At 37.5% G+C, this 23,783-nt stretch overlaps 1 protein-coding gene across 1 annotated transcript in view; it reads right to left on the reverse strand.

The window, feature by feature from the left end:
• Positions 1–23,783, reverse strand: part of NUP62CL (nucleoporin 62 C-terminal like) — a 108,536-nt gene that overhangs the window by 14,977 nt on the left and 69,776 nt on the right. Inside the window, exon 11 of the mRNA XM_010594735.3 lies at positions 20,645–20,711. Within this exon, the coding sequence (XP_010593037.1) occupies positions 20,645–20,711 (67 nt within the window). The remainder of the gene's footprint in view (positions 1–20,644; positions 20,712–23,783) is intronic.

Genomic DNA, 23,783 nt, shown 5'->3' on the forward strand with positions numbered 1-23,783 from the left:
TCCCTAGTATCCAGCTTGAATTTCTGGCAGTTCCCTGTCAATGTACTGTTGTAACTGTTTTTGAATGATCTTCAGCAAAATTTTACTCGCGTGTGATATTAATGATATTGTTTGGCAATTTCCACATTCTGTTGGAGCTCCTTTCTTTGGAATGGGTACAAATATGGATCTTTTCTAGTCAGTTGGCCAGGTAGCTGTTTTCCAAATTTCTTGGCATAGATGAATGAGCACTTCCGTTGCTGTATCCGTTTGTTAAAACATCTAAATTGGTATTCTGTCAATTCCGAAGGCCTTGTTTTTTGCCAGTGCCATCAGTGCAGCTTGGACCTCTTCTTTCAGTACATTCTTGATCATATGCTACCCTCTTGACATGGTTGAACATGGACCAATTCTTTTTGATACAGTGACTCTGTGAATTCCTTCCATCTTCTTTTGATGCTTCCTGTGTTGTTTAATATTTTCCCTGTAGAATCCTTCAATATTGCAGCTCAAGGCTTGAATTTTTTTTTTTCAGTTCTTCCAGCTTAAGAAATGCCAAGCGTGTTCTTCTGTTTTGGTTTTCTATCTCCAGGTCTTTGCACATTTTATTATAATACTTTACTTTGTCTTCTTGATCTGCCCTTTGAAATCTTCTGTTCAACTCTATTCATCATTTCTGTTTCTCTAGAGAACCCTAAGACAGTAAGTTAAGAAGCCCCACCCGCAAAGCTTTTTACTATCTCACTCTTGAAGATGAATGGACAGCCAAGGATCACCAGACTATTGAGGAAAGCCTTTAACACGAGAAAGACCAAAAAAGAAAAAAACCAGAAAGAAAGAGAAAGCTAAAAGAAGCAATGCAAGAAGATGAAAACGTTTTTTAAAAATCCTTAATATCCTGAGAGAGAAGATACTGAATCCATGAAACAAGAACAGGATACTATTTAAAACACACACACAATCATTAAACAACAAAGCAAGCTCTTAGAAATAAAAATTAAAGCAGAAAGGAAAGATCAATAGGAGGATTCAAAGAACTGAGTATACATCCCACAAAAATTTAACAAAAATATAAAGAGAAAATAGGAGAGGAAAAAAAACAAAAACAAATGAGAAGATCAGTCCAGGACTTCAAAAATTAGAATAGGATTTCTAGAAAGAACAGAGAAAACACAGGGGAGGAAATTAGCAGAAACCTAATGTAAGAAAATTTCCCAGAACTGAAAGACAAGAGTTTATAGATCAAAGGGCTCACCAAATACTCGGCTCAATGGACAAAACAGACCTGCAATCAAGGCACATCATCTGAAATGTCAGTATCCTGGGTAAGAAGATTTTAAAAATGCTCATAGAGAAAAAACAAACAAACAAACAAAAATAAATAAAGATGTCACACAAAGGTTCAGGAATCAGAATGGCCCACAAAGCTAAAAGACAACGAAGCAACGTCTTGAAAATTTTAAAGGAAAATTTCCAAGCTAAAACTCAATACTTAACATTACTGATTAAGTGTAAGGACAAAATAAGGCCTTTTTAGACATGCAGTCTCTCAGGAAGCTACTGCAACATGTCCTATATCAAAACAATGGAATAAACCAAGAAATAGGAAGTGTAAGTAAGAGCCACAACACAGGAAAGTCAACACAGAAAGAGGGAATACGAGAATGCTGTAGGTTGAGGAAGCTAAGATGACAACTGAGTAGCTGTCAAGAAGAGTAACTATTCTAGATCGTAGATTAAAGATTAGAGGGCTCCAGAAGAGATTAAGAATAAAACATGGAACTGATAGATTTAAATTCAAAGCAGAAAGTTGGAGAATTACTGAAAGTACATGGAAAACCAGACAAATGAAAATATAAAACTCAAAGGAAAACAAAAACATATAAAAGAAAGAAATCATAGTTTACTACCTAGCCAGTCTGTGAATAACATTTATGTGATCATAATTGAAATACTAAATACTGATTTATGCAAAATTTACAATATAACTATATCGACAGAATGAGGGGAAAGCGTGCTTGCATGCATGGATATCTATAATGATGACAACAGTACACAACCCAAAAACTAAACCCAATGCTGTTGAGTCAATTCCAACTCATAGTGACCCTACAGGACAGAGTAGAACTGCCCCACTGAGTTTCCAAGGAGTGCCTGGTGGATTTGAACTGTCGACCTTTTTGGTTAGCAGCCATAGCACTTAACCACTACACCACCAGGGTTTCTGATGACAGTATAAAAGAATTAAATTCTCACCTCCAATTTGGGAAGTAAGTAGAGGATGTCTAAAATGATTAAAAAAAACTGAGAGGTAACAGTATAAATGATATTTCTTGTTGCTAGTTGCCATCGAGTTGACTCCTAGGCAACCTTATGTAAATAGAACAAAACGTTGCCTGATCCTGGGTCATCCTCACAATCACGAGCACATCTCGAGTCCGTTATTGTAGCTACTGTGCCAAGGATCTCACATACCCTCACTGGTCCTCTACCTCACCAAACATGATGTCCTCATCTAGCAATTGATCCAAAGCAAGCAAGTTGGATAATGTTCTTTTGTGATTTATAAGATTTTTACTGGCCAGTTTTTGGAAGTAGATTGCCAGCCCTTTCTTTCTAGTCTGCCTTAGTCTGGAAGCTCTGCTGAAACCTTTCCACTATGGGTGACCCTGCTGGTATTTGAAATACTGGTGGCAAAGCTTTCAGCATCACAGCAACACGCAAGCCACCTCAGTACGACAAACTGACAGATGAGGGGTGGTAAATGGCATTTAGAGATATGGAAAAAAAAAAATCTAAAATAATTGAAAGTGATTGTATCTGGGGAGTAGGAAATAGTGTGTGGGCAGGGGCTAGACCTTTTCATGTTTTTAATAACCTAATAAAACCACTTTCAAGGTGAGAGATGAAGAAGGTTTGAAATAATGCAGTGGTAGTGGGAATGGACTGAAAAAATATTCAAGAGCTATTTAAGAAGTATAATCACCATTACTTACGAAAGAAAAAGAAATAGCCTACCTTAGGGACTCATAGCGACCCTATAGGACAGAGTAGAACTGCCTCATAGAGGTTCCTAGTAAATAGTAGTAATTGTTAGTCGAGAAAAAGAAAAGAAGGAGTTACACATCTGGGAGGCTCAGGAAAGAGTCAAGATGAATTTAGTTTTAGACAAGTTGAATTTGAGGTATCTTTGGGGTATTTATGTGGAAATATTTGTTAAAGGATAGATAGCAAAAGAAACATTGGTGGAAATGATAGTTAGAAATGACAACTGAGATAAAAAAAATTGATGATGATCAGAAAAGTCTTAATTAAAGAATAGTATTAGAAAGAAGGGGAGGTCTCAAACCAATATCTAATTTCCTACTAGGGAAAAAAAGAGAAAAATGAACCCAAAGCAAGCAGAAGGGAAGGAAACAAAGATAAAGGAAGATATCAATGAGACTGAAAACAGGAACACAATAAAGAAAAATCAATGAAACAAAAAGCTGCTTCTTTGAAAAAAACCAATGAAGTTGATAAACCTCTAGCAAGAAAGACAAAAATAAAAAGAGAAGACATAAATCACCAACATCAGGACTGTAACAGGGTATATCATTAAACATTCTGTAGCTGTTAAAAGGATAAAAAGGGTATACTATGAACAACTTCATACTTACAAATTTAACAACTTTAGAAGAAATGCACCAATTTCTAGAAAATCACAAACTATGAACACTCAACCAAGATGAAATAAATATGATAAATAGTCCTAGAATCATTTTAAAAAATGAATCTGTAATTAAAAATCTCCCCCCAAAACGGAATCTCCAAGCCCAGGTGGTTTCACTGGAGAATTCATTCAGCACAAGTTGCAGGGTACAAGATCAACATACAAAAATCAGTTGTGTTTCTATATACCAGCAATGAACAATCTGAAAAGGAAAATAAGAAAACAATTCCATTTACAATAGCATCTCAAAGAATAAAATACCTAGGAATAAATTTAACCAAGGAGGTGAAAGCCTTGTACATTGAAAACTACAAAACACTGCTGAAAGAAAAAACAAAAAACCAAACCTGTTGCCGTCAAGTCGGTTACAACTCATAGCAACTATATAACCCAGTGCCGTCGAGTCTGTACAGAGATCCAAATAAATAGAAAGAAATCCCAAGTTCATGGAATAAAAAACTTAATAGTCTTAAGATGTCAATACTACTCAAAGGTATCTATACATTCAATGCAATCCCTATCAAAATTCTAACAGAAGCTTTTTTTTTTTGCACAAATGGAAACGCCAATCCTCAAAAACATATGAAATTGCAAGGGGCCACAGACAGTCAAAATAATCTTAAAGAAAAACAAAGCTGAAGGATTCATACTTCCTGCTCTCAAAATTCACTAGAAAGTGACAGTAATCAAAACAACATGGTACTGGCATAAGAACAGACACATAGACCAATGGAATAGAATTGAGTGTCAAGAAATAAACCCATACATCTATATACAATTGATTTTTGACAAAGGTGTCAAATCCATTCAATGGGGGAGAAAAAGTCTCTTCAACAAATGGTGTTGGGACAATTGGATTTCTACATGCAAAAGAGTAAAGTTGGACCCAAACTCCACACTATATACAAAAACTCAAGATGGATCGACCTAAATATAAGAGCTAAAACCCTAACAGTCTTAGAAGAAAACATAGGGGTAAATATTCAGGACCTTGCATTTGACAATGGATTCTCATATATGACACAAAAACCATGAACAACTAAAGAAAAAAATATATATATATTGGACTTCATCAATATTACAAACTTTTTTTGCAACAAGGGACATTATCAAGAAAGTGAGAAGACAGCCCCTTGGACACCCTTTTAACTCTGTACTGAAGTCACTCCCGAGGTTCACTCTTCAGCCAAAGATTAGACAGGCCCATAAAACAAACAATAATACATGTAGCTCAACCACGTATATGAGACTAAACGGGCACACCAGCCCAGGGTCAAGGATGAAAAGGCAGGAGGGGACAGGAAAGCTGGATGAATGGAACTGGGGAACCCAAGGTCGAGAAGTGGACAGCGTTGACATGTCGCAGGGTTGGCAAACAATGTCACAAAATAATGTGTATTAATAGTTTAATGAGAAACTAATTTGCTTTGTAAACCTTCATCTACAGCACAATAAAAAACATATATAAAAAACAAACAAAAGAAAGTGAGAAGACAACCTATAGAATGGGAGAAAATATTTGGAAATCATGTATCTGTTAAGGGTTTAATATCCTGAATACATAAAAAAAAACTCCTACAACTCAACAACAAAAAGGCAACTCCAAAGAAGATACACAAATAGCCAGTAAGTACATGAAAAGATGCTTGACATCATCAGTCATAATGAAAATGCAAATCAAAACCACGATGAGATGCTATAGTATCAAAGAAACGGAAAACAGCAAGTGTTGGTGAGAAATTGGGATCCTCGTGCATTGCTGGTGGGAATGTAAAATAGTGCAGCTGCTGTGGAAAAGTTTGGTGGCACCTCAAAAGATTAAACATAGAATTAATATATGACCCAGCAATTCCACTCAAAAGAAATTCAGAGACTCGGATATCTATACACTGATGTTCACTGCAGCATTATTTGCAATAGTTAAAATATGGAAATAACCCAAGTGCGTATTACCTGATGAACAGACAAGCAAAATGTGATATATATATATATATACACACACACAGAATATTATTCAGCCATAAAAAGGAATGAAGTTCTAGTACGTACCACTACATGAACTGTGAGAATATTATGCTAAGTGAAATAATCCAAACACAAATGGACAATTATTATGATTCTACTTATATGGAATATCTACAATAGACAAATTCATGAAGACAGAAAGTAGATTAGAGGTTAGCAGGGGTTGGATGGAGGGAGAGGAGTAATTTTTTAATAGGTAAAGAGTTTCTGTTTGGGGTGATAAAAAAAAGTTTGGAAACAATGTGATGGTTGCACAACATTGTAAATATAATGTCACTGAATTGTATACTTAAAAATAGCTAAAATGCCAGATTTTATGTTGTACATATTTTACTACAATAAAATTTAAAAATAAAAACTCTAACTGTGGTGAACAGACCACTGACTTCAAACACCAAAACTGAGCTGACTCTAACCAATTCCCAGAGTTGAGCCAGTTCACACACACAGGGCCCTTAAATAAAAGTGAAGTCAGGTCCACTTGACAAAGGACCCTGCTATACTACCAAAAATTTATACTCTAAAGATTATCTTTAAACCCTGTTGCTGTCGAGTCGGCTCTGACTCATAGTGACCCTACAGGACAGAGTAAACTGCCCCGTAAGGTTTCCAAAGAGCGGCTGCTGGAATCGAACTGCTGACCTTTTGGTCAGCAGCTGAACCCTTAACCACTATGCCACCAGGGCTCCAATCTTTAGTCTTCCCTAAAAGGACATGTGACCATTTACCAGTTGACTGCACTGGAAAAAGGAAAATAGATTTTCAGGGATTACAGGACACTGGTTCTGAACTAACACCAATTATAAGAAAAACAAAATTCTACTGTGCCTCGCAAGTCAGAGCAGGGTCTTATGGATGTCAGGTTCCATGGTAGGCAGAATTCTAAGATGCCTCACCCCCTAAGATTCCCAGCCTCTGGTTATTCAATCAAAGTGCTAATCTAAGTACTGCTTCAATGAGATTTTGCAGACATAATTAACGGTCCAATACCAACTGACCTTAAAATATGTAGATTTATCCAGGTAGGCCTGACTTAATCACATGAGCCCTTTAGAGGCAGTTTTCTCTGGCTGGTCAAAGAGGAAGTCAGAGAGATTTGAAGCAGGAGAGGGACTAAGATGTGAGGGAGATTCTCCACTACCAAGAAGGAAAGGACCATGGGACAAGGACCTCAGAGTGGTCACTAGGTGCTGAAAGTGGCCCACAGCCAATGAGAAAGGGGACTTCAGTCCTACAATGGCAAGGAAATAAATTCTGTGAACAACCTGAGGGAGCTTAGAAATGAGTGGATCTTTTCCAGTCCCACTTGCAGATGAGTACACAGCTGGCCAATATCCTGATTTCAGTGTTATAAGACCCTGAGTAAAGAGCCTTGCTAAAACCTGTCAGACTCCTGACCGTGGAAACTGTAAAATAAATTTTTGTTACTTACAAAATCAAAAGACCAACATGCACAGATTAGGTCTTGATTCCAAACCTCCTCATCCCCTATAACTGTCAGCTCAGTAGACATATAATATGACCCCTAATTTATGTCAGACAACAGATTTGTCAAATCTGTTCTCACTGTTTAACATGGTTGGCCATCTTTTCAGCCTCTAACATATGTTTCCCTATTGCCTGCCTGTCAAACCAATGCCATATGTTAAGGTTTTAGTTACTGTAGTTCCTACTTCTATATTAGTTAAGTTACAAACAAACAAAAAAACCAGTTGCTGTCAAGTCAACGCCCCATGAGTTGCAGAGTAGAGCTGTGCTCCACAGGGTTTTCAAGGCTGTGATCTTTTGGAAGCAGATCACCAGGCCTTTCTTCTGAGAAGCCTATGGGTTGGTTCAAACCACCAACTTTTCAGTGAGCAGTTGAGCGCTTAACTGTTTGCATCACTTTAGTTAAAGCCAGACTGTTGTTAAAAATGAACAACCTTGAACTTTCAGGAGCTTAATATAATAAAGGTTTACTTCTCACTCATAAAAGAGACACAGGCACAGAGAAAGAACACAGTACACCTTCCTACCAATCATTAGCAACTTTTAAGAAGATGCCAGTTTATTAAAATTAAAGTAGCACTCAGAATAAATGATGGAAAGAAAAATGTTTATACAGATGCACAAAGTTCTCATCTCTGTCATGAGAATTTGTATCTTGGTCTTGTCATGGATACCTAGGGTGGTGACAAGACACTCTGCTTTTGTATAGCACTATCCTTCACAAAAAATCAATAAAAAATACATATCAAGGATGAGCATAAAAAGAACAGATGGTGAAAGTGTCTTGAATTCTTGGAGGGGGACACAACCTAGTAGAATTACTGCATCTTAAGTGGTCCTCAGATAGTCATCCTGTTGGAATATTACTTATAATTCAAGGCCCATTTCAAATTTTATCTCTTCCAGGAAGCCAACTAAAGATTATGTTTCTCTTCCTTTACATCCCCACCCCAGTTACTTTGTACCTCTTCAAGGCAGAGGTGCTGTTCATGTTTACACCTCCCTACACTGAGTAACCCCCATGTGTCTGTCAGTTTGTCGTACTGTGGGGGCTTGTGTGTTGCTGTGATGCTGGAAGCTATGCCACCGGTATTCAGATACCAGCAGGGTCACCCATGGAGGACAGGTTTCAGATGAGCTTCCAGACTAAGACAGGCTAGGAAGAAGGACCCGGCAGTCTACTTCTGAAAAGCATTAGCCAGTGAAAACCTTATGAATAGCAGCAGAACACTGTCTGATGTAGTGCCGGAAGATGAGTCCCCAGGTTGGAAGGCGCTCAGAAGACAACTGGGAAAGAGCTGCTGCCTCAAAGTAGAGTCAACCTTAATGACGTGGATGGAGTAAAGCTTTCGGGACCTTCATTTGCTGATGTGGCACAACTCAAAATGAGAAGAAACAGCTGCAAACATCCATTAATAATTGGAACCTGGAATGTACGAAGTATGAATCTAGGAAAATTGGAAATCAACAAAAATGAAATGGAACGCATAAACATCAATATCCTAGGCATTAGGGAGCTGAAATGGACTGATATTGGCCATTTTGAATCAGACAATCGTATAGTCTACTACACCGGGAATGACAACTTGAAGAGGAATGGTGTTGCATTCATCGTCAAAAAGAACATTTCAAGATCTATCCTGAAGTACAATGCTGTCAGCGATAGGATAATATCCATAAGCCTACAAGGAAGACCGGTTAATTCGACTATTATTCAAATATACACATCAACCACTAGGGCCAAAGATGAAGAAATAGAAGATTTTCATCAGCTGCTGCAGTCTGAAATTGATAGAACATGCAATCAAGATGCATTGATAATTACTGGCGATTGGAATGCAAAATTTGGAAATGAAGAAGGATCAGTAGTTGGAAAATATGGCCATGGTGATAGAAACAATGCTGGAGATTGAATGATTGAATTTTGCAAGAACAATGACTTCTTCATTGCAAAGAACTTCTTTCACCAACATAAATGGCGACTATACACATGGACCTTGCTAGAGGGAACACACAGAAATCAAACTGACTTACATCTGTGGAAAGAGACGATAGAAAAGCTCAATATCATCAGTCAGAACAAGGCCAGGGGCCGAATGTGGAACAGACCATGCAAGTTCAAGCTGAAACTGAAGAAAATCAGAGCAAGTTCACGAGAGCCAAAATATGACCTTGAGTATATCCCACCTGAATTTAGAGACAATCTGAAGAACAGATTTGATGCATTGAACACTAGTGACCGAAGACTGGATGAGTTGTGGAATGACATCAAGGACATCATACATGAAAAAGCAAGAGATCATTGAAAAGAAAGGAAAGAAAGAAAAGACCAAGATAGATGTCAGAGGAGACTCTGAAACCTGCTCTTGAACGTCGAGCCCCTAAAGCAAAAGGAAGAATTGATGAAGTAAAAGAACTGAAGATTTCAAAGGGCATCTCGAGAAGACAAAGTATTATAATGACATGTGCAAAGAGCTGCAGATGGAAAACCAAAAGGGAAGAACACGCTCAGCATTTCTTAAGCTGAAAAAAACTGAAGAAAAATTCAAGCCTCGAGTTGGAATAGTGAAGGATTCTATGGGGAATATATTAAACAACGCAGGAAGCATCAAAAGAAGATGGGAGGAATACACAGAGTCATTATACCAAAAAGAACTAGTCGATATTCAACCATTTCAAGAGGTGGCATATGATGAGGAACTGATGGTACTGAAAGAAGAAGCCCAAGCTGCTCTGAAGGCATTGGCAAAAAACAAGGATCCAGGAATTGCTGGAATATCAATCTAGATTTTTCAACAAACGGATATAGCGCTGGAGGTGCTCACTCACCTATGCCAAGAAATATGGAAGACAGCTTCCTGCCCAACTGACTAGAAGAGATCCAAATTTATGCCTATTCCCAAGAAAGGTGATCCAGCCGAATGTGGAAATCATAGAACAATATCATTAATATCACACGCAAGCAAAATTTTGCTGAAGATCATTCAAAAACGGCTGCAGCAGTATATCGACAGGGAACTGCCAGAAATTCAGGTCGCTTTTCAGAAGGGGATGTGGAACCAGGGATATCATTGCTATCTCAGATGGATTCTGGCTGAAAGCAGAGAATACCGGAAGGATGTTTACCTGTCTTTTATTGACGATGCAAAGGCATTCGACTGTCTGGATCATAACAAATTATGGGTAACATTGTGAAGAATGGGAATTCCAGAACACTTAATTGTGCTCATCAGGAACCTTTACATAAATCAAGAGGCAGTTGTTTGCACAGAACAAGGGGATACTGATTGGTTTAATGTCAGGAAAGGTGTGCGTCAGGGTTGTGGTGTCTCATCATACCTATTCAATCTGTATGCTGAGCAAATAATCTGAGAAGCTGGACTATATGAAGAAGAATGGGGCATCAGGACTGGAGGAAGACTCATTAACAACCTGTGTTATGCAGATGACACAACCTTGCTTGTTGAAAGTGAAAAGGGGTTGAAGCACTTACTAATGAAGATCAAAGACCATGGCCTTCAGTATGGATTGCACCTCAACATAAAGAAAACAAAAATCCTCACAACTCGACCAATGAGCAACATCATGATAAACAGAGAAAAGATTGATGTTGTCAAGGATTTCATTTTACTTGGATCCACAATCAACAACCATGGAAGCAGCAGTCAAGAAATCAAAAGACGCATTGCATTGGGCAAATCTGCTGCAAAGGACCTCTTCAAAGTGTTGAAGAGCAAAGATCTCACCTTGAAGACTAAGGTGCCCCTGACCCAAGCCATGGTATTTTCAATCGCATCATATTCATGTGAAAGCTGGACAATGAATAAGGAAGACCGAAGAAGAATTGACACCTTTGAATTGTAGTACTGGCGAAGAATATTGAATATACCATGGACTGCCAAAAGAACGAACAAATCTGTCATAGAAGAAGTACAACCGGAATGCTCCTTAGAAGCAAGGATGGAGTCTTACATACTTTGGACATGTTGTCAGGAGGGATCAATCTCTGGAGTAAGACATCATGCTTGGCAAAGTACGGGGTCAGCGGAAAAGAGGAAGACCCTCAACGAGGTGGATTGACACAGTGGCTGCAACAATGAGCTCAAGCATAACAACGACTGTAAGGATGGCGCAGGACCGGGCAGTGTTTCGTTCTGTTGTACACAGGGTCACTAGGAGTCGGAACCGACTTGACGGCACCTAACAACAATAACAACAACACTGAGTAACATGCCCTCTTCTGAATCCAGCTCGAATTTCTGGCAGTTCCCTATCGTCGTACTGCTGCAACTGTTTTTGAATTATCTTCAGCAAAAATTTACTTGTGTGTGATATTAATGATATTGTTTGATAATTTCCACATTCTGTTGGATCACACTTTTTTGGAATAGGCACAAATATGGATCTCTTCCAGTCAGTTGGCAAGTTGCTGTCTTCCAAATTTCTTGGCATAGATGAGTAAGCACCTTATTTTTTGCCAATGCCTTCAGTGCAGCTTGGACTTCTTCCTTCAGTAACATCAATTCTTGATCATATGCTACCCCCTGAAATGGCTGACTATCAGCCAATTCCTTTTGGTTAAGTGACTGTGTATTCCTTCCATTTTCTTTTTATGCTTCCTGCTTCGTTTGGTATTTTGCCATGTAATCCTTCAATATCACAACTTGAGGCTTGAATTTTTTCTTCAGTTCTTTCAGCTTGAGAAATGCTGAGCGTGTTTTTCTGTTTTGGTTTTCTAACTCCAGGTCTTTGCACATGTAATTATAATATTAAAGTATTATAATACTTTGTCTTCTCAAGCTACCCTTTGACATCTTCTGTTCATCTCTTTTACGTCATCATTTCTTGCATTCACTTTAGCTACCCTGTGTTCAAGAGCAGGTTTCAGAGTCTCTTCTGACACCCATTTTGGTCTTTTCTTTCTTTCCTGTCTTGTTAATTCCCTTTCGCTTTCTTCACGTATGATGTACTTGATGTCATCCCACAATTCGCCTGGTCTTTGGTCATTAACGTTCCACGCATTAATGCTCAATGCACATGTCACTGCTGATGTCAGATGGATCTTCACTGAAAGCAAAGGATATCAGAAAGATGTTTACCTTTGTTTTATTGACTACACAAAGGCATTCGACTGTGTGGATCATTAGAAATTATGGGTAACATTGTGAAGAACAGGTGTTCCAGAACACTTAATTGTGTGCATGAGGAACTGGTACACAGAAAAAGAGGCAGTCGTTGGAACAGAACAAGGGGATACTGTGCAGTTTAAAATAAGGAAAGGTGTACTTCAGGGTTGTATCCCTTCACCATACTTATTCAATCTGTATGCTGAGCAAATAATCCAAGAAGCTGGACTATATGAAGAAGAACGGGGCATCGGGATTGAAGGAAGACTCATCAACAACCTGCGATAAGCAGATGACACAACCTTGCTTGTGGAAACCAAAGAGGACTTGAAGCACTTACTGATGAAGATCAAAGACTACAGCCTTCAGTACGGATTACACCCTCAACATAAAGAAGACAAAAATCCTCACAACTGGACCAATAAGCAACTTCATGATAAACAGAGAAAAGACTGAAGTTGCCAAGGATTTCATTTTACTTGGATCCACAATCAACGCCCACGGAAACAGTAGTCAAAAAATCAAACCACATATTGCACTGGGAAAATCTGCCGTAAAAGACCCCTTTAAAAAGTGTTAAAAAGCAAAGATGTCACTTTGAGGACTAAGGTGCACCTGACCCAAGCCGCCGTAGTTTCAATTGCCTCATATGCATGTGAAAGCTGGACAATGAATAGCGAAGACCAGAGAATTGATGCCTTTGAAATTATGGTGTTGGCGAAGAATACTGACTGTACCATGAACTGCGAAAAGAACAAACAAATCTGTCTTGGAAGAAGTACAGCCAGAATGCTCTTTAGAAGTGAGGATGGTGAAGACTTCGTTTCACATACTTTGGACATGTTATCAGGAGGAACCAGCCCCTGGAGAAGGACGCCATGCTTGGTGGAGGGTCAGCCAAAGAGAGAAAGACCCTCAGTGAGATGGACTGACACAGTGGCTGCAACGATGGACTCAAGCATAGCAAAGATTCTGAAAATGGCAAGGGACCGGGCAGTGTTTTGTTTTGTTGTGCCCAGGGCCGCTATGAGTTGGAACCGACTCAACGGCACCTAACAAGTGTAAGACGCTAAGTAACACAGTGGCTTGGCGCATAGTAAGTGTTTTGTATTTAGATTCACAACTACTGTCTGGTTTGACTTTTTATCTAAAAGAACACTTTCCAATTATCTAACATTTCAGTTTTCCAAACGCCTATGTATATTACTGAAGGTCCCCAGGTGGCACAAATGGTTTGCTCTGGACTACTAACTGAAAGGTCCAAGGTTCGAATCCACTCAGCAGTGTTGTGGAAGAAAGCCTTTGTGATCTGGTTCCGTAAAGATTACAGACAAGAAAACTCCATGAAGCTCAGTTCTACTCTAACACATGGGGTCACCATGAGTCAGAATCAACTCGACAGCAACAGGTTTAGTTTTGGTTTACATATATTAGCTAGTTTGAATCCCAAAATACCCTGGCATGGAGTGAATAATTAAAAGCTTAAGAAGGTTAAGTAACTTCTCAAAGACCAAAGCTAATGAGAATATTAGAATCCAGTATCTTCGGAATCCCATCTAACACAGTGCTTTTTCTATTATAGTACACCTATTGGCCAAATGCTCTGAATTTTTAAAATAAAAAAGTACTAAGCTGAGCTAATAATTGGTACCAAAGCATATCACTATTTATTATTCCTTCAGACACTGAAGTGCTCAGAAAAAGGCTGGCCTATCTGAATCTTATCCAAGGAGTTTTAATTGGTAAAATACCATCAGGCTATTTCATCTACGAGGTGGGCACAGAGTGTGGGCCCAAAAGCAGCATTATAGCAAGGCTCCAGTATATTTATGATTTCTAGTCACTAAAACACCAAAACCAAGCCTTCTGCCATTGAATAAATTCCAACTCACAGAGACCCTATAGAACAGATTAGAACCACCCCATAGGGTTTCTCTGGCTGCAAACTTTTACAGAAGCAGACTGTCACATCTTTCTCTTGCAGAGTAGCTAGTGGGTTCAAACCACTGACCTTTTTGGTTAGCAGATGAGTGCTTTATCCACTGCATCACCAGGGCTCCTTCTTTTAGTCACTAAGAGGAAGAAAACTGCTTTGGAGAAAAATCTGTCTTTCTCACAAAAAATATAAATTCTGCTATTTGGGAGTGATTTAAGTCGTTTTACATATAATTCATCTGGGAAGGCTCTCCAGCTTGAAAAAATTTGCTGGGGCACAAAATGTACATAAGTAGGATTAGTGAGAAATCTAATTTTGCAGATATACTGAGTGCATTTCAAATCTGGATTTACATATAGAAAAGGAAGTTTTGGAGTGGAGTTCTGAAAATGTTAACCATCACATACTCTTTCTTAACAGGAGCTGAAAACTTGCTCAATTCCAATCTTACCATCCTAATCTAACCTACAAGAAGTTCTTTAGAATTAAGGGACAAAGGTGTGAAAATGAATCTATTTTGTCTGTAAAGGGGAGCAGAGATGAGCATGTGGCTCAATCAACAAAGACATAAAATATCTTTCAATTAACTGCAATGGGATGAGGCAAGTGGGCTCCTGTCTCTGATAAGCTTAAGAGACCCTTAAAGTGACCCTCACAAACAGAGACATCTTTGTGTTGTTGCTACATCTCTGGCAGATAAGAATATATACTTCTCAAGTATCTGAAGTGGAATATTACACTCTAGAACACAAGAGATGACCTCACCAATCAACCAACATCACCAAGATTTCCCAAAGAATTTAAGAAAAAGAGGAGGTAAAAGAAACAGCCTTGATCAGTAAATCCGATTCTATTCTATAAGATGAAAAGAGGAACAAGGACACTTTAATTGGAACTCAAAAGCATCTTTTGGAATCTCAGCATTTGATATCTTCAGATATGAAAAAGCTGAAAATAATAAAAATGTAAAAAAAACCAAACTCTTAACTGGATCAAAACTTTTTAAAAAAATATGCAACACAAAAAAATCTAATTAAAAAATCCCCTCAAACAATAAATATTAACATTGAGTAGAAATAGAGTATGATTATGAAATATCACACAACATTGGAAGTTAGTTATAGTACACTAGATTTCTGAGAATGTTTTATGTAAAACAAAAAAGCACTCATGGACATTCAGCCCAGCACTAATGGGGTTATATTTTGAAAAAAAAAATAAAACCCCTACAGTATTTTTAGTTACTCTAAGGATCCTTTCTGCCCTAAACAGCAATCTGAATGTTATAAGCAGCTATCATACAATATGGGATTCTAACCCATAATAGAAGTCTTTAAGTGGTACAATCAGTTAAGCGCTAGCATACTAACTGAATGTTTGGTGGTTCAAACCCACCCTGAGGCATCTCTGAAAAAAGGCCTGGTGATCTGCTTCCAAAAGGTCAGCCTTGAAAACTCTATGAAGTGCAGTTCTACACTGTACGCAAGGTCACCATGAGTTGGAATTGACTTGATGGCAACTGATTTGGTTTTAACCCATAAGAGACTGCAATATTACGGATACAATATATTTTTAGACTTGAAACCTTGGGACACTTCATGAAAGAAGTAAAAGGCTATGAAAATACTCACTGTACATTAAAACAATGAAAAGTGTAAGATTTTCCACTGTCTGTTCCTCTTTTGTGGTGTTTGATAAATATTAACAGACATAACAATGGCTTGATCTATGAAGAAACAAAAATCACTTCTTCACCTGCACATACTCCCCTAAAGAAAAGTAGCTCCGTATATCTAAAACAAATAACAAATTGGCTGAGACGGACTGCCAACTCTGTCATAAGTGGTCCCAGAAGAGCTGGAATTGCTGCAGTTTCAGTGACTGCCAACTCAGAAGACAGGTGTGTGGCTGCAGCATTGCCACCAAGCCAACCTTGAAGCAATGCTGTAAATTCTTACAAAGAGAAAGACAAGAGAGGTAACTGGTATTTGACTATAAAATAGTTACTATTAATTCTCAATTATCTATACTTATCAGGAGAAAAATAGCCATAGATAATGTTATAAAAACTGCATATAAAAACTTTAAACTGGTGAAACTAGCACATGTTCAGACACTCTTGTACTTATCTTTGATCCCTACCTTCAGTTCCATCACTGCTCTACATAAGTTACAGGAAGAAAGGGACCTGGCTCCCCATACCTTACTCATGGATACTGAAAAGTTTATTGGACAGTGTAATATTTTAACATATTTAAAGTGTAATGTTTAACTTCCAAATCACTTTTTAAGAGCTGAATTTTTAGTTACATGATTAATCCTATTAGCCTAACAACTGCTAGGTTTTATAATAGAAAAAAAAATCTGTACTGACATTAAAGACATTAAATCATAAAAATGTTTCCCAGAGCCCTTTTAAAATTCAGATTTTTACTTTAAAATCACAAAAAAACTATATAAGATTTCTCTTTAGTAAAGAAAACAATTATAATTTTTTTGTTAAAATAACACATGAATTAGATTTTCTATACCTTCATTCAGATGTGAATTAAAAGATTCATTGAGAAGTTGAACTCTACCTTTTCAGACCACAGTCATTTCAGCAGACATGATCTCATTTACTATTAAAAAGCAAAATTTAAAAAATCGCCCTTAGATAGCATAACTACCTTGTCCACTGTCCGCTACTTGTCCATGTCATTTCCCGATGTGAAAAGGAAAGTCTCCTGGAGTAGGAATGGCAAAAGAAGCCCATATTATCATCAAGAATTACCAGGTGTCTTCCCATTCCGCATCATGGCCTTCGTTGTCTCAACTGAGAACTTACATAAGATCTCATTGCCTCACCATCTCAACTAAATGTTTAGCAGTAAAGCACCTCCCAGTAATCACTAAGCTCTATCACCTTACTCTTTTTATCCAGTGTTGACTAAGAACTTCACCCAGATACCTGGAATTAACATTCCACACAAAGTACTACCATTATCATTGTTGGAAAACCCTTTCCCTCTACTGTTAAGTACATGATTAATAGCTGTTTTTATATCCAGTGATATGTAACATTAGAATTATTTTAAGAGCATGCCAGTAGAAAGAATGCCGTTCTGGTAATTGGGAGAGATGGATTCTGGTCCCAGCTCTGCCACCTGTGTGTTCTTAAAGAAGTCATTTAACCTCTCTGGGCTACAGTTTCTTCATTTATATAATGTCAGTCCCTTCCAGAAGTAACAACCTTAATTTTGTTAGTATGAAAACACTGGCCCCCAGATTTCCTTTACAACAAAGATGATCCCAGTCAAGAGAAAAATCACTATAATCTTTCTTTATAATCTTAATTACATTTTGACACCACAGAACAGGAAATCTACCCAGGACGCACTGCTCACTGTGAAAAAAAAAAATCTAACAGACAGGAAGACAATTAATTCGAACTTTGTATAGTCTCATTCATCAGTATTTTCCAGCCACTGACATTCTCCTTCAGCTCAGTTGTTCTTACAACTTCTCTAGGTAAGTGGTTTTCAATGATAATCTACCTGGAATTGCCTTCTCTAGATCCAACTTAATAGCTACCTTCTGAACCACATGACCCTTCTTGTCTGTCTGTCTCTCTTATACATAGTAAACTCTGATAACCAGTTCTTCTACTACCATTTATTGACCATCACCATGGGTCAGGCATTGTTCAATGAAAGTTATATGCTGCATCTTTTAATCCTCACAAACACCCTACAAAGCAAGTATTATCCCTCATTTTAAAAATGAGGATACAGACTCAGAGAGATTAAGCAGTTATTAAGGTCACACAACTACTAAGTGGTAGTGCTTCAACTTGAACCCATATCTGGCTCAGAAACCTCTCCCCTGTCAGGTAATTAAAAAATTAATACTATGGCAATACAGAACGGGATAGGACACTTCTTCCTTTAACACAGGAGAGAAGGAAGTAAAGATGCATGATGATACCAGTATGTATGAAGGGAAAGCTGAAGAAGTTTATGTTTGATGATCTCTATTAGTGCAGAGAATGTGGGATCCAAAATGCCAGATAAGAAAATCTATTGTACTTTAATACCACATCTTTAAAAAACAGTAACTGATTGGCTAACCAATCACTGAGGTCTAATTGTACTACATATTTAGGCAAATTCTATAAAATATATTTGCCCCCAATTTTTATTTTGACTCTACAAAAAAGTTTAGAGAATAATAAAAACCGAACACTTGTATACCTTTTACCTAGATTCTCACCCACTGTCAACATTTTGCCACAAGTTGCTCCATCTCTTTCTCTTTGCTAATGTTTTTGGCTGAAGCAATTAGAAGTAAACTACAGATGTGACACTTCTTTAAATAATCTAGTGTGCATCTTTGAAGAATATTTTTCTACATCACCACGCTAACTATCAAACCTAAGAAAATTAACAATATTTCCTTAATATCATTTAATATATAGTGCATGTTCAATTTTCCCAATTGTCCTAAATAGTATTATTTTGGTTTTGATCCAGTATCTAATCAAGGTTAACACTGGGGGCTTGACTGTTACATTTCTTTTAATCTAGGACAATCCTCTTATTGTTTTTGTGTTTTGTTTTGTTTTCCATGACTGACATTTTAAAGAGTCCAAGTCAATTAACTACCTTATATAATGTCTCATATGTGGAATGTCTATTTTCTCATGATTAGAGTCAGGTTAAACATTTTTGGTAGCAACACTATATAAGTGATGTTGTATACTTCTTATCACATCAGATCAGGAGCCTATAATGTCAAGCTCTCTCACTATTGGTGATGCTAAGTTTGATCACTTGATTAAAGTGGTACTTTTCTCCTTTGTAATTAGTGAATAATCTGTGGGGTGATACTTTTGAGACAAGTAAATATCCTGTCCCCCGACAATCTTTAACTCAATGGTTTTAGCATTCATTGATAACCCTCATCTGAATCAGTTACTAAGTTGGGGCTGCAAAATGGTAATTTTTCTCATTCAATTGTACACATAAAATGAGTGGATTTTATGGCATATAAATTATACCTCAACAAAACTTTTTTAAAAAATTAATTCAATCTGTATTTAGTCCCATTTTATGCTAGCTTATTTTTTTCTGCCAAGAAATGACTGACAGTTGAAATATTTTACAAATGAGATAGAGTTTTCAAGGTCAGGGTAAGCTTTAGTAAGTGTTCTGTTGAAATTTTTTTTTTAATGATGTTTTTCTAATTCTATCACTTCTACAATTATTAGCTGGCATGCTTCTGTAAAGACTTTTCCATGTACCTCCCATTTCTCTCTCTATATTTGGAATTTCACTGTGGACTCAGGTTTTTTTCACTCAGTGTATTATAATCCTTTACTGTCATTTTTTTGATGCTCAAGTCATCCTAATTTGGCCAGTGTGAGCTCCTTCAGGCACAGTCTTGTGTCCTGATATGACTTCAGTACTTTTTGAAAAATCCTTGCTTTCTGGCACAAAAAGTCTCAAGCTTACTCTGTACTTTCCCTGCCTAAGATCTGGGATCAAACCTTTCTCCAAGAAGCCTTGGTTCTTTTTAGTGTTATGGTATTTACAAAGCAAGATCTGGGTGCTGGATGTGCTCATTGCTACTGGGGTGACTGTCATTACTTCAGAACGAGGAAATAGGAATTTGTACTAATATTTGCTATTCAAATTTATAATACAAATATAAAAGAAGGAAAGGAAAAATAACTAGTATCTCTTATTTTTCAATGACTATTGGTTTCTATATAAGTATTAATATATTTGTTCATTTTCTTTATCCTATAATATATATAAAATAATAGTAATACTGGCATTATAATTCTGAAACTAACAATAAATCGATTAAGAAAGCTTAAGATTTCTTTGCAGCTTTTACCCTTAGACCACATTTTAGTAAGGATGCACTGTCAAGAGCACAGTGTTCAAAAGTTATCTGAACTGCATGATTATGTTATAAATTTGTTACACAGATTTGTCTGATTTCATTTTGTATTCAATTTCAGGATTTGTCTTTTTTCCCCATCCTTTTTTGGCCTTAATTCTAACTTTGAGTATATAAAACATTTATAAGGTTCAAAAGTCAAAAGTATACAAAAACGTATACTCAGAGAAGTCCGGCTTCTATCCCCATCCCCTGCACCCCATCCCTATGCACACTCTATTTTCATTAGGTTCCAGTTTATTCTTCCTGTGTTTCATTTTACAAAAACAAGGAATTACAGTTCTTCAGAACTAATGTGGACATACCATGAGTTAAGCAACACCTCTACAACTGAGCTCTTATTTATGAGTGCAGTCATGGAGCACACAACCTGACTTGTAGCATATTTTCTACTTGCAATACATATAGATTGGTATACAAATAAACACCCACCTGAATTTTGATCAGTTCCTTGCAGAAAGTCCATATGAGCATTCAGAATTTTGCAGATCTGCTGGAGCTAAAAACACATGCAAGATTTTTAGATTCTAATTATTTGATGTGCAAAAAAAAAAAAGAAATTCAAATTGAAATTCTGGTTAAGAAATAGACTGAGAATGTACTAAATACCAATGGATTTTTAACTTTCGCTATTTCTTATCCGCAATGTTCATTACATCTATATATTTTTTTTAATAAAAGTTCGATCTAATTATTCTCAAACTGTTAAGAATTAAATTTCTACAATTCAATAAAAAACTAACTACTATAGTACAAAAATAAGTATAGAACATTAAGAGACACTTCACAAGAAATTCATATAAAAATTTTAAATACTACCTTTTGTCACCCAAATCAGCAATTTTTAAAAATGCTTAATACCTGTTTTTTTTTTTTTAATACCCAGTTGTCAAATGTGTGGGGAAAACAAGTACATCCTTATACAGTCAATGGTCATATAAATTTATCCAACCATTCAAAATATAAATTTTAATAATATATACCAAAAGCTTTAAAAGTACTCGTAACTCTTGACTCAGTATATTCTACTTCTAGGAACCTATAGAGGAAATAATCAAATCTAGACATAACTGGTCATTACAGTGCTATTTTATAATATTGGGAACAATATTGGGAACAATATTCTCACCAATAAGAAGTGACAAACATATTATGATAAAGTTGTTTCTAATGAAATATTACAGAGTCATTAAAACCCATGTTTTCAGAGAATGGTTAAAATTTTAGGAAAAGACCATGCAAGAATATTTAATGAAAACAGGAAACAGAACTCTATACAAGTATGTTCCCAATGCTGTTTAAAGCAAAGTAAGCAAATTTACCAGCACAGCAAAAATACTAGAAAGAAACATACCAATGTATTAGCAGGGTAGTGGTAATACAGGTGATTTAATTTTCTTTACAGATGTCTATATCTTCCAGGTTCTCTATACTGAATATGCACTATCTTTATAATAAATAAAATACTAAGCATTTAAAACTTTTTATAACTTTTTTGACAGATATTCTAGCAAAGTCCAGGATAATACTGAAAAAAGGAGGGAATGAAAGTGTTACCACACTTAAAAAAAACAGTGCATATGGAACACAATAAATTTAGTGTATTAACATAACAAAGAAAAACATAATTTGTAGTAGGAACAAGGAGTTTCTCTAAGAAAATGTGACTGAATATCATAATAGCATAACATGCACTTGCTTAATAAAAATTTTAAATATTAGGCATCTTCCCCCTCCCCTACTCTGAAAAAAAAAGAAAGAAAACAGGTAAATCCCATTACAATGAATACTGGTACAAACAGCTGCTATTTTTCTGCTCTGACATATGGTTTATAGCAAGGGACGTTTGTTGATCTGGTTACAATAAATTATCTACACGAATATTATTGTTCAGCAAATGCTTTCTCTGCTTTCCTTCCAATGATTTATGCTGAGAACAGAGCTGAGTTGCAGCTGATTTCTTCGGGCTTCTTTTGTTCTGCCATCAAGCAGCAATTACCCTTTAATTAACTCATCTCAAACATCCCAATCACCCCTGCCAGGGAAAATTGAAAAAAAAAAAAAGATTCTAACTATTCACTATCTACTACTGAAAGAAAATAAAACAATACAGAGTTAAACTGAGAAAAAGGGTAAGAGTAGGACTACAGTCTACTTTTACTATGTTGAAAATATTTCTTATGTAAATCTGCATATATCTATGTATGAAAATTCTATTACAGACTTCCAGCCAACATAGCGCTACTGACAGAAGCACCATGCCGTCCCTCCACAGCAAAGAACCAAAAAACTAAGTAAAACAGAGACAAACGTCATTCCTGGAACCCGAAGTGTCAAATGAAGAGATAAAGAACTCAGCCAAACACTGAATGGAAGAAGAAACTGACAGAGAACTGAGAGCAAGGAGAGATACTTGCTGAGATTCCTTATCAGCTAAGGCAGCACAGATTTGCCAACGTGGACTCCTGTCGGAAATTGGCTGACAGGGAGCACAGGAAAGCAGCTTCACGGAGCCCACAGCAGGAGAAAGAGCACCCGGTAACTAGTGATACGGGATTTCCCACCCCTCCCATCCTCTTCCTGCTGCTCTACCTCCGAGTTTCCTGGCTGCGGTGGCTCAGCCGGCCGGGAAGTGCAGCATCCATGCCGCTTGGATTCACCCCACCCACATTGCAGATTGGTGGACGGGGAGTACAGGAAATCAGCTTCACGAAGTTCCCAGCAGGAGACAGAGCACCTGGTAACAAGCAATAAACACTTCCCTAACCCCCATCCTTCTTCCCCTCCCCCTTCGGGCTCCTCTGCTTCCCACCAGCCACAGTCTCTTTGCCAGGAGGCAACCGCTTCCGCCCTAGGCCGCTTGGATTCACTCTGTCCACACTGGCCGGGTCCCTGAGCTGGTGTAGCTTCTTTCCATCTCTTTTGGTTTCTTCTGTGCCTCCCGCCACCTCCCTCTCCTTTTTCTAGAACACCTGGCTCGGTGTGCCATCTTTGCTTCTTCTTGAAAGGCTGTGGAGCCCCATTTGACTGGGGATCCGCTCCTCCAGCCCACAACACCAAGCTGCTGGGATCCCTGGGGCTTTTTTCCGCCTTGTTTTGCTTTGTTCTGTTTTGTTTGTTTTTCTTTTCCCAGCTTGGGAGCCCCTTCTAGCCAGGCTGCATTGCACGGCTTAGGAGCCACTCCTCTAATCTGTGCAGATGTGTAGGTGGGATCCCTGGGGGGATTTCTTTTCTTCTTTTTCCTTCTCTCTTTTTCCCTTTCTGTCTTTCTTCATTTTTCGTCTGTCTGTACTTACCCTCTTTTCCAGTTTCCTGAATACCTGGTGTTGTGTGACATCTATACCCCCTCTAGCCAGGCTATACTGCACAGCTTGGGAGACTTCCCTGGTCTTCTCAGCTCCACTGGTGGGACCCATGGGGGCTTTTCTTTTCTACTATTTTTTTCCAAATTTTTATCTAGTTTTTTTTCTTTTTCCCTTTTTCTTTTCTCCTTTTTGCTTCTCTCCATTTCTCAGGTTTTCATCTCTCCACTCCAAGGGCAAGCTCCCTTTGCACTCTTTTTTTTGGGTGT

This window comes from Loxodonta africana, chromosome X, assembly GCF_030014295.1.
Source record: "Loxodonta africana isolate mLoxAfr1 chromosome X, mLoxAfr1.hap2, whole genome shotgun sequence".
NCBI lineage: Eukaryota > Metazoa > Chordata > Mammalia > Proboscidea > Elephantidae > Loxodonta > Loxodonta africana.